The following is a 12,163-nucleotide window of genomic DNA, read 5'->3' as shown; positions in this document are numbered from 1 at the left end:
CACTTGTGCTCCATTTCTCAAAAATGAATAAATGTAAAAAAAAATTTGTTTTAAATAGTTAAAACGGTCGATTTTGGTAATGTATATTTTACCACAGTAAAAAAAAGGGGCGGGGGTAAGGATCCTATGAAGACCAACACTTCCTGCTCCTCATTTTGTTTGTCACATTCTCTTTGCTGTCAACCCTTTGAAACTTGATACATTCTCTTTCATCCTGGTGTTGCCTTGGGGACTTGTTGGGGGAGGGGGGGGGTGCCGGAACAAGGATACAGAGAGTCAGAAGGGCCACCGTGGTTGGCCTCAAAGGTGCCGGTTGATAAACTACCTCCCCAGGTCATAAATCCAGAATGCAAGAGGAGCTCAGAAGATAGATTTCTTAACGTAGTAATTTCTGAAATTGTACCCGATTTCCTCTGTCTTGCCTATTTCATTCAGTGTCTCAGGAGAGCAGGATTTGACTGCCATTTGCCTTTCTCTATCAGTTATCTGCTTCTTTTAAGCAAGGACGAAACACCCTCAGGCTGCCATTGCCATTAACAAATAGTGCCTTCCCTGCAGCCAGCCACGTACCCTACAAATGCCGGCTGCCTCTGGGCTACAGGTACCATGAGTGTGCAGCCTGGGGCCTCTCTTCCAAAGCGAGGTGAAGAAAGGTATTGGAACTTTCCATACTTAGATCCCCGGTTACAACCTGGTCGTAACTCTCCGCATTGCTAGACAGTTCGCAGAGGCAGCTAACACTTAAGCAAACAAAGGAGTTCGGTGACCTTCAAATGTTATTCTAGGCATGAAGTGGCTTGAATACCTCTTTCAACACAGCGAGAGCTCCCATTGTTCAGTTGTATATGAAGCAGCAAGTGCTTTTCTTTGCATTCAATTGCGCTTCTGTTCTCAGAAGGTCTCAAAGACACTAAAACTAATTGCTATCATTCCTGCAAGTCTATTTCAACTTTTAGCCAGTACAACAGCTTCCCTGGATGCTACTGGTCATTTTCCTAAAAGATGGATAGGTGCCATAATAGGTTTCGCAAACAGGAAAGACCCTAATTCTGGAAAGACCCTGTTGCTTGCATAGTAGACGGACCGCTCTCCCTTTGATTATGGGGCCAAAGTTAAGGAGAGGAGCACTGGCAAGGGGGAAGCAAGGAGAAGGTGCAGGATTCATTTCCCAGGACAGTTCTGTCTCAGTCTTTCCCCTTTAGGGCCTTGTGATTGGCTGTGGGTTTATGTTCAGTAGTAAACACAAGTGCCTTGATTGCTTTCCAGAGGTCAGACCTGTCCCCAGACCTCTCTCCACTTATCTGAGTTGCGGTTGGTTTCTCAGCAAACGGTCTGATAGCTGAGATGGAAGCTTCCGCTTCTTGCAGCTCAAAGCCTTCTGTCTTCACGGCGGAGCTCGTGTGGAAACCCTCCTCTTCGCCAGAGACGAGGTCTGTCTTGTTCCTAGCTCTGCTTCCAGCGCCTCCGGGGCCTGGCACACACTGAGTGCTTGTTCGGTGCACAAGCCAGGACGGACAAGGCTCTCCAGAACCAGGGCTTGTCCCCACAACCACGGTATGGAGAAATCTCGCATTCTGCCGTGAAGGCCAGCTACCCCTGTGGCCTTGAGTTGAGTTCTAGCATGTCCTATCTTTGGTTCTTCATGGCAGTCAATAATGACTCATTCGTTCAGCTTCATAAATATACACACACACACACACACACACACACACACACACACACATACATATATATATACACACACATATATTAAAATTTTTTTTTAATGTTTATTTTTGAGAGAGAGAGAGAGAGACAGAGTTCGAGAGGGGAAGGGCCAGAGAGAGAGGGAGACACAGAATCTGAAGTAGGCCCCAGGCTCCGAGCTGTGAGCTGTCAGTACAGAGCCCGATGTGGGGCTTGAACTCACGAACCATGGGATCATGACTTGAGCCGAAGTCGGACGCTTAATGGACTGGACCACCCAGGCGCCCCTATATATATATATGTATATATATATATATATATATAATATTAACATATTTTTAATATTTATTTATTTTTGAGAAAGAGAGAGAGAGAGCAAGGAGGGGCAGGGAGAGAGAGGGAGATAGAATCCCAAGCAGGCTTCATGCTGTCAGCACAGAGCCCGATGCGGGGCTTGAACCCACGAACCAGGAGATCGTGACCAGAGCTGAAACCAAGAGTCGGACGCTTAACCGACTGAGCCACCCAGGTGCCCCAGCTTCTCATTTATAAACACGAGGGGATGACCCCTCCTGCTCGAGCTGATGCTCATAAAGTGGCCAATATATGCTGCACCTTACCAGTTTGGCTATTCGATATTGGCATCAAAAGAATTCTTGGGGCTAGAATACCACCCCAAAGGCGAGCCAGTGTTGGAAGGGGCAGATCAAATGTGCACTCTTGCTTTTTCCTGCACTGTGAAGAATGTAGCTACCTTCCCTTACGGGGTCAGGTAGATTACGCCGAGCGTCCTGGAAATGATTTGCAGTCTTGTGGCAGCCACGGGTTGCAGACTTCTGCTTGCACCAGCATAAAGCCTATCCTGAGCCCTTCCCTTGGCGTTAAATTGCTCTATTTCTATTCAGTTGGGTCCAAAACTTAGGACGGGTTAAGCATCGGTGTATGATGCTATTTCTATGAGTTTGTCACAAAAAAAAATTTTTTTTTTTTTGAATTAAAGTCCATCACCCAGCTCCTTCTTAAATCTTTTTATCAGCTTTTTCATTCCTGCACCCTGGCATAATGACACAGGTATTCCGTAAACAAGACACCTCAGAGGGCTGCTTATAAAAATCCAGGAGAAAAGATAAATATGCGATGATGCACTGATATCTTGAAAATATGAGCTGCAAGTTTGTATTTTCCTTGTGGGATCGGATATTGGTTTTCGTGGTTTATTGACCTGGCAGGGAGATCTGACGAAACACCGGAGAACCTTACACCTTTGCTTTTTGGTTTTTTTTTGAAACCTCCTTGTCTGCTTGGAGAAATCTGGACATTGAATCACAGAGTCAGAAAGACTAAGGGGTTGGCAGCCGTGTCCTTGTGGAACCCAAGTCAGATCCGGCCCTTGGTAGGAAAAGCACACACTACCTTTCCAAAAGGAAAGGATTTGGAATTGGTCTTGCTGTAGAGTTGCTCTCAGTCGGAGCCCCAGGCTGACTAGCAAATGGAGGGGGAGGGTCATGAAATGAGACGAGACGGTCCTTTCTCAATAAGGAGCTGGTGTTTTCATGGACGCATGTTAGGGATGGGGGGATCAGCATGCATTTTGTATTTAATCATTCTTTCTGGACTGTCAGGGTCTTTGCAAGTCGTCATAGTCAAACCGTGTTACTTGGGAGCATCGTTACTGTGAACCCTCCAGAATGTCAATATCAAGGACATTTAACTCAGGGCACCTGGGTGGCTGTCGGTTAAGCGGCCAACTTCATCTCGCGGTTCATGAGTTGGAGCCCCTGGTCAGGCTCTGTGCCGACAGCTTAGAGCCCGGAGCCAGCTTCAGATTGTGTGTGTGTGTGTGTGTGTGTGTGTGTGTGTGTGTGTGTGTGTGTGCGCGCGCGCGCGCGCGTCTCTCTCTCTCTGTGCCCCTCCCCTGTTCATGCTCTGTCTCTCTCCCTCTCAAAAATAAATAAACATTAAAAAATAACAATAATAAAGACATTTAACTCTAGGGCATCACGAGCCAGACAAGTAACCAGCAGGGCAGGAATCGGGCATTTCATGCAACATTGTCTCTGAGAGAAATCCTTTTCTAAAGTTCTCAAATTTAGAGAACTTTAGAACTTTCTAAAGTTCTCAAATTTAGAGAACTGTGTTGGCGCAGCCCAACACCCTCAAATTAGCGTCCAAACCAAAGATCCATCAAATGTAAAAGTCCCTGTCCTTAAATATTTTTTCTTTTTCATAGTGAAAAAGACAGACTCTCTGTTAGATGGCCACCGTGAGGTAGGAAGCAAGTGGGAGCCACACTCACTGAAGAATGACACGTTCCCAGGCTTTTTTGAGAATTGGGATGAGGGGGGCACCTGAGTGGCTCAGTCGGTTCAGTGTGCGACTCTTGATTTCCACTCAGGTCATGATCTCTTGGTTTGTGGATTCGAGCCGGGTGTCGTGCTCTGTGCTGATGGGGCTGAGCCTGCTTTGGATCCTCTGTCTCCCTCACGCTGTCCTTCCCACGCTCACACATGTGCTCACTCTCTTTCTCGAAAGATAAACATTAGGGGCGCCTGGGTGGCTCCGTCGGTTGAGCGTCCGACTTCCGCTCAGGTCATGATCTCACAGTCTGTGAGTTGGAGCCCCGCATCAGGCTCTGTGCTGATGGCTCAGAGCCTGGAGCCTGCTTCCGAATCTGTATCTCCCTCTCTGTCTGCCCCTTCCCTGCTCATGCTCTGTCTCTCTCTGTCTCAAAAATAAATAAAAACATTAAGAAAACAAAATTTTTTTTTTAAAAGATAAACATTAAAGAGGAAAAGGGCAGGGGGTGGGTATATAGGTGATGGGGATGAAGAGGTGTACTTGTGATGAGCACCGGGTGACATACGAAAGTGTTGAATCACTCTGTTGTATACCTGGAGCTAATATTACACTACGCGAACTAACTGGAATCTAAATTAAGACATTTAAAGAAAAAGGATTGTCATGGAATAGACCGCACATAAAATTCACTGTCTTGGCCGTTTTTAAGGGTATGGTTCAGGGGCATTGAGTGCACTCACAGGGCTGTGCGACCATCACCACCGTCTGTCTCCAGGACGGTTCCATCTTCCCATTACACACTAACTTCCCATCCTCCCTCGCAACTGCCATTCTACTTTCTGTCCCTGTGAAGCTGACTACTTTGTAAGTGGAAGTTCCCAGGCTTTTTTATATTTGGGAAGTGTTCAATCTGACGACCATCTAAGAAAATTTTACAGAAAGAAGAGATCGTCTTGGGCAAAGGGTCCGATTTTCTTTGGTTTTTGCGTCATACGGGCGTGTGGCAATGCCCTGTTCTCATGCGTGTCCCTTACAGAGCCGTAGCATAACAGGGAAATGGGCAAAACAGATCTCAAGACCCAGCCAGATGCATTGCCCAGCAATAGAAGGAGCGGTAACTACGGCTGTTTGGGTACAGTTTTACATTTTACAAGGCATTTTAATTTGTAAGTTTCTTCTCACTTGATTCTCACCATGGCCTGTGAGGTATTTTGTTAGTCCCATTCTAATGATAAGAAACTGTGGCTCAGATAAATAAATTGTCTAAGGTTACAAAGCTAATCAAAGGCAAAATCAGGACTTCAGCTCCAGGTTTCGATTTTAAAACCCCAGTGCTTTCCACCATAGCACGCGGTGAGCAATTATCACCTCTCTAGAGGTCCAGGTAATCGCCAGTCCTCAGAAAAGGGAAGCTTTGGGGCACCTGGGTGGCTCAGTCGGTTGGGCATCTGACTTCAGCTCGGGTCATGATCTCACAGCTTATGAGCTCGCGCTCCACGTCTGGCTCTGGAGCCTGCTTTGGATTCTGGTTCTCTCTCTCTCTCTCTCTCTCTCTCTGTCTCAAAAATAAACACTAAAAAAAAAAAAAAAGAAGAAGAAGAAAGGGAAGCTTCTCCAAATGTATCCCTAATTGTCCGTGTTCCACTTTGTTAGCTTGGAAACGCATGGAAACGCTTTCCTGACCAGCCAGCCTCAACGAGTCTTAGTGCAGCCTAATGGCTTGAGCCTCAGACCCCATTGATCTAGATCAGGGTCTAGACCAGCACGTCCAACAGAGCTATGTGAGCCACAAATGCAAGCCACAGTGGTTTCCATTGAAAGTGGTTTAAAATTTTTCTAGTAGCCACATGAAAGTAAGAAGAAACAGGTGAAGTTCATTTTGAGAATAGATTTCAGTTACCCAGTATATCCAAACTACTATCATTTCAATATGTAATCAACATAGAAATTAGGGGTAAAAACATTTGTTGTTGTTGTTGTTGTTACCAAGTCCGCAGAATCCAGTGTGCATTTACACTGACAGCAATCCCAAGTCAGATGCTAAATTTTCATCGGTGGCATCTGATCTGAATTTAAATTTCATAAAAATTTCCAGTTGAAAAAGTAGATTCACATGCCCAAGGTGTTTCGACCTTGTGTAAAAGTTTTCTAATAGCTGAATCAAGTGTCAGTTTGAGTTTTTTTTTTTAACACTTATTTATTTTTGAGAGACAGAGTGTGAGCAGGGGAGGGGCAGAGAGCGAGAGGGAGACACAGAATCCGAAGCAGGCTCCAGGCTCTGAGCTGTCAGCACAGAACCTGACGCGGGGCTCGAACTCACAGACCGTGAGATCATGAGCTGAGCCGAAGTCAGACGCTTAACTGACTGAGCCACCCAGGCGCCCCTGTCAGTTTTAAATTTTTATTTTATTTTTATTTATTTATTTATTTTTATTTTTATTTTTATTTATTTTTTTTAGAGTCAGGCAGTAAATATTTTCAACTTTGCCAGGCCATGCAGTCTGTGTTGAAAGTACTCAATGCTACTGCCGTGCGGCGAAAGCCACAGAATGAACGAGTGGTGCCGTGTTCCATTGAAACTGTATTTAACAACAACCACAACCACAACCACAACTTCATTTAACAAACAAGAAACAGCCCACACGGTTTGCCGACCGCTGGTCCAGAACATTGTCCCGATACCTTAGCTGTGCTATGGATTACAGAATACCGTCAGCTCTAGACCCTAGTTTTCTGAGGCGGTGAAAAGCTAGACTCATTGTATCTCCCTTCCTGTGTGCAATTACAACTTTGGCACCACTTGGTGTGAAGCTCGCAGGGCACCTGAAAATAAAACATCTCAGACTCTCTTTTCGGCGGGCTCTTTGCACATCATAAGGCAGTTGCTTCGAGGTCCACGTGTTGAGAGTGGAGAAAGCTGGAAGCTTTTTGACAGAGCATTTACAGTGATGTGAATCCCGTGGGAAAGTCCCAAGAATGCCAAATTGTGTCACCCCCTGCTCGTTCCTCTTTCCACACTGCCAGAGCGGAGACAGGCAGGAATTGCGCCCATTTCACAGCTGGAAAAACTACATGCTATCATATTAAGTCAGAGGGCCAGACGTTTCCCCGCGGTTATGTGGTTATGTGGCATTCATCCATTTTGATGGTAAAGGCAAAAGCACGTGTAAATTCTGATTCCTGGGCTGGGGCTTTGATGTCCTGAGTCATATCTTTGGGGAATGACTCCATTCAGAATGGGTCATGTGTATTACAAAGGGTTGCCCCACTTTTCACATCTTGATATTTAGGAATGGTATTGAGACCAATGGAGGAAGAGAAAGGGGACAGGAAGGGATGAGACAGGGATTGGTTGGAAGATGACACCCGCTTGGTTGGTGCTTTAGGGTGGGGATATATGAGAGCCTGAGTGCAGCACTGGCGGCGGGGGATGGCAGGGGGTGGGGGTGCAATTTAGTGAAAAATCATAGCTCGTGGTTCTCCTGAGCCTAAAACTTTGGGTCTAGTAATTCTGGCAAGGAGGACATTTCAGGTGTTGGTGGTGCTCAGTTAATAAACTATATACCCAGAGGTTCTGGCTCGGGGTCACCTTTTCTAAAATCAAGATTTGAGGTCGAACTATATTGAGTCACTTGACTGTGCCCAGTCGGAGAGTTTGCAATAGGACAAACTGAGAAAAACCCTTGGCTTCCCCAGATACGTTTGTGCCTTTTCTTAAACTGTGCAGCTCTCTCAAACTTGTGGCACTGTGTGCAAGTGGGAAGGATCTGAATCCCCATGATGTTTTTGTGTTTTTTTGACAATAGAGATCATTATTTGGGGTAGCTGTTCCGATGACGGCTCACACGGAGGCTCAGCCCTGCAGCACAGAGCTGTCTGGAATCGTGATTGCCTGTAATGATGATTACCCAGACTCTGGAGTTAGAACAATAGATCTTACAAAGTTAGAGCTTACTTCCTCCACAAGTCCGTATGTGAGCCCAGTTTAAACAAGCTGGGTCCTTCACATGGTATCAGGCTTTGGTTATTCGGCTTCTGAAATAGCAAAGTTCGGAAGCGATGGAACTCATCCATCACTTCTCCCAAAATCATGGTGAGGCCCAGATGTGTTAAAGCGATTCACCTGTCAGAGAAACAAAGGCTGAAGGTGGGTAAAGAAGAAACAGTAGACCTGCGGTCACGTCCCAGCTCTGCCACCTAGAAGCCACGTGGCCCCGGAGAAAGTCAACCCTCTCTCGAGACTCAGTTTCCTAATTTGGAAGCCATCGTGAGCATGAAGTGATCGGATCTGTTATCAGTTCAGTTCACTGGCTTTCTTAAGAGTCCTTCTGAATCTTTGGATTTGCAGCCTTCATTTGACAAAGTTTGTTTGGAGACAGTGATGAGGAAGGTGGTATTTTCACTAAACTAGGGATGCAGCCTTGCAAAAAAATGGTATTCAGGAGGAAAGAAAAGACGGGTCCCCTAAAGATGGAACATTTTGGCTTCAGTACCGTCAGGTACCCCGTAAGTGCTGTGAACGCCTTCGCCGAATTTGCCCCAGTGGCTCTCAGCATTCAGTGTGCATCCGAGCCCGGTCCCCAACTGCCTCTTCCCCAAGGGTCTGGATGTCAAAGCACCAGAATGGCCTGGGATCCAACATTTTGAGGAATATGTCTGCCGACTTTGAGACTGATGGTTCAGGGACCATCTGTCCTAGCCTCTACCGCGTCACTGAGAAACTGCTCGGTGCATGTGTCTGTGAGTTAATTTGTGGCTTTAAAAACAACGGCAAAACCTGTGCTTCTGGATGGCCCAGCTCAGACGGTCACAACCAGCAGAGCAGGCCTGATTTGCTTGGGAGGGAAAGGAGCGACAGCTGCAGAACCCTTGGCCATCTCCGCGTCTGGCCTTGAGTGTCCCGCCACCCCCAGTAATGTCACCCACTGCATCCAGCGTCTGTCGGTCGCCCCCAGACTGACGTTATCTTAGTGAGCTAAGGCTGGTGTCTGCCCCACAGTGGCTCGTTCAGGAGCCGCTGGAATGATCAATGAGGCTGAGCAGACGGGCCCTTCTCTGGCCACTGGTGAATCAGCTGCCAGCCGCCTCGGCCCGTTCTCCACAGAGCAGAAGCCCTTGAACCAGGGACGGCTCTTCTGTTGTCAGGCATTGTCCTTGATGCCATGCATTCTTCACATGGGAGTGGGCTGGAGCTCCTGAAGACACGCCCCTTCTGCCAGACCCCTCCCCCACCCCCAACTAAAGCCCTTGGTGGCCTTTGGTTTTTGTTTTTACTTTAAAAAGTGTATTTATTTATTGTGTGAGAGAGAGAGCACAAGCTGGGGAGGGACCAAGAGAAAGCGAGAGAATCCCAGGCAGGCTCCGCACAGCCAGCGCAGAACCTGGCACGGGGCTCGAACCCACCAACCGCAAGCCCAAGTTGGACGCTTAACCGACTGACCCACCCAGGCGCCCCTTTACTGTCTTCCTTTTTGAAAGAGCCGTAGTTAGTCTTTATGAGCAAAAGTAAGAGCCAGAGTTACTAAGGGGAAGCCAGGTCAAACTTCTGATTGAAAATAAACTCAAAGATTGATTTTATCTTTGATGTTTCTCTCTCCCCTTCCTGTGTTTCTCCTCAGCACCCCCCTTCCCCCCGATTGTGCACAGCACGTGCACACATGTACGCACATACACGCTCATGTGAAAAGCATTTTAAGTGCGGATCATCCTGGGGAGGCGTATGGCACCGAATGGTGGCACTGCCCTTTGAGGAGACCCAGCCTGCCGTTCCCATTGTCATGGTTACTGGCCTGGCCCCCAGGGCTGGTCTCAGACCAGAGGCTTTCAGCTCGTCTTCACACTCCCCTCCCTGCACCTGCCTCACAGGGAAAGAGGGACCTTTGGAGGTGTGTGTCTTCTCAGCCTTAGAATTGACCGCACTGTTGATTTGTCCATTTCATCTGCCCCCTTAATTTAAAATCTGTTTCTCTCTCTTAGGCACACAGATAGGAGACCTACAGCCCTGCCGGCCTGGGCGCTTTGGGGAACAACCCAGAACAACCCACCATTATTTTGCTACAGACCCAAGCCCCTTTTCCCCATCCCAGGGGCCTTGATGATAGTGACACTGTGTGTCTGTTGTTTTCACACCAAATCTGCCCGAAGGACCACAGCATCCTGTCTCCTGGCTCTGAGCAGACATCCTTTTTGCAAAAGGCATTTGACCCCCTCCTCTCTCTCTCTCTCTCTCTCTCTCTCTTCCATCAAATTAGTTTTGCCATGTGGAAAGTACACAGGGGGAAGAAATGCCTGTTGGCCCTGGGGTTTTCAGAGAGGCAGGAAGGAGAGTGGAACAGTTGAAAAATGCAGACAGGGCAGAGAATGTTCCCATTGTATGTTGCTCCTTATTATCATTTTCCTGTAAGTAGACGTGGCTTCTGGGAACCTCAGGCTGGAAGGCTCCACACTGTGGATGCAATTGGATAAAAAAGAGTTAAAAACTCTGTAGATTCGCCTCTTTGCGGATCAGTCTGTAGAATACAGGTTCCATTCTTGGTGGGGCTCGGTCATCTGGAGTTTGCTAAAGCTTCGAGGTGATTCTAATGTCCAGCCACTCTTGAGAACTGCAGATCTAGGGGACAGAGAACTCCAGGAGAGTTTGAGACTGATGACGGAAGAGTTAGGTGACATCTAGTCCACTTCTGCCCAGCAATGCAGTTAATTAGGCAGAGAAGGGACAGAAATAACACGTCCTGGCCTGTTTGTTGCCAAACAAAATCAGACTTTAGCACCATTTAACCCTGTAGGGCTGATGCTCCGCGCACCCTCCCTCCCCCCCCCCCCGGCCGCTTAGTCTGCCAGCCACCCCGGCAAGCATCACCAGGGTGATGTAGAACATTCACAGGAACACGCCGTATCTACACTCTACTCACAACTGGTTCTCCTCCCCGCTCCGGAGGAAAAACAACGCCAGGTCCACGTGTCTGCCTTCTTTTCTGGCAGAAAGTGCTGACCGTAGTTGCTTGCCACGCTGTGGAAGTTGGGGGGGATGTTTTCGAAGGCAAGCGGCGGGGCTGACCTTTCTCTCACTGTGTGTTTTGTAGTACAAAATCGGACAGCTGTACATGATCAGCAAGCACAGCCACGAACAGAGCGACCGAGGAGAAGGGGTGGAGGTGGTCCAGAATGAGCCCTTTGAGGATCCTCACCACGGCAACGGGCAGTTCACCGAGAAGCGGGTGTATCTCAACAGGTAAGTCACGGCAGCCGGCCATCCACCTGCAGGCTCTCCCACGCCACCCCACGGCCGAGCTGGAGGCGGTGTGTGGGATAAAAAGGTGACCTGAAAAGTCACTACATTTGCCCGCTCCATCCACCAGTCTCGTAGCTTCCCCAAAACAGAGTCCCCTGCCTTCGGCAAGAGAGTCCCCAACTGCATTTTCATGAGGAGGGGCTTTCCTCTTCCATTTCCCACCCGCTGGATGACATGTTCAGATGAAATTTGGTCTAAAGGGTTACAGAGCTTTATCTCCTGCCCCTGGTTCGGTTGTTAGCAGCGGGAAAGAGATGGCTTTGCCTGAGGGTTGTAGAGACGTGCCAAAGATCGCAGTGTGCCATTGGGGTCTTGACTTGGTAAGCGTTCTCGTTCCCGCCAGGTGACCACTCGGGTGTTCACAAAGGGAACTGACAATGAACGCTTGTCGTTGCTTCTTTGGAAGGGTAAACAAGCAAGGATTATAACCCAGCGCTCATCGGGACAGCCGTTTCTGCTTTGCAAAGCGTATTCTTTAATCTCTTGCTGTTTTCTTACCATTAATGGCATAGTTGATTATCGGGGCTTGTCTGATCTTCTCCCCACCCAATACCCATTTCCAGCCCGTTTTCTTCCATTTTTTCTCTTCCAGGTCAGGACATTTGTATACTCACTGGAAATATATTTTATTGGAATTAACTGCCTGCTCCAGTGAACCAGTGGATGACTGGTTTGGTCTTTGCTACCGTTTCTGTGCATACTCTTTACCCCCACCTACGGCTCCTCCTGTGGGCCCCGATGTGATTATTCAGAAAGCATTTCCAACATGATAACTGGACAGCGCCCCAGTTTATTCACTGATACTCGTGAATATTTATCCATTCTTTGTGCCTTGACCATGAGACATTTCTGAGAGGAGCCACACTGGGACTCTGCCATGCCCACATG

General features: G+C 47.8%; 1 protein-coding gene across 8 annotated transcripts in view; it reads left to right on the top strand.

Annotated features, from left to right (window-relative positions):
• The window catches only part of PITPNC1 (phosphatidylinositol transfer protein cytoplasmic 1), a 267,242-nt gene that overhangs the window by 123,013 nt on the left and 132,066 nt on the right, over positions 1-12,163 (top strand). For all 8 annotated transcript variants that reach the window (XM_053211780.1, XM_053211787.1, XM_053211785.1 and 5 more), the window contains one exon: positions 11,067-11,215. In XM_053211780.1, the coding sequence (XP_053067755.1) occupies positions 11,067-11,215 (149 nt within the window). The remainder of the gene's footprint in view (positions 1-11,066; positions 11,216-12,163) is intronic.

This window comes from Acinonyx jubatus, chromosome E1 (genome assembly GCF_027475565.1).
Source record: "Acinonyx jubatus isolate Ajub_Pintada_27869175 chromosome E1, VMU_Ajub_asm_v1.0, whole genome shotgun sequence".
In the NCBI taxonomy this organism is placed as follows: Eukaryota; Metazoa; Chordata; class Mammalia; order Carnivora; family Felidae; genus Acinonyx; species Acinonyx jubatus.
The sequence above is the reverse complement of the archived record's forward strand: the minus strand, read 5'-3'. Positions and strand labels throughout refer to the sequence as shown.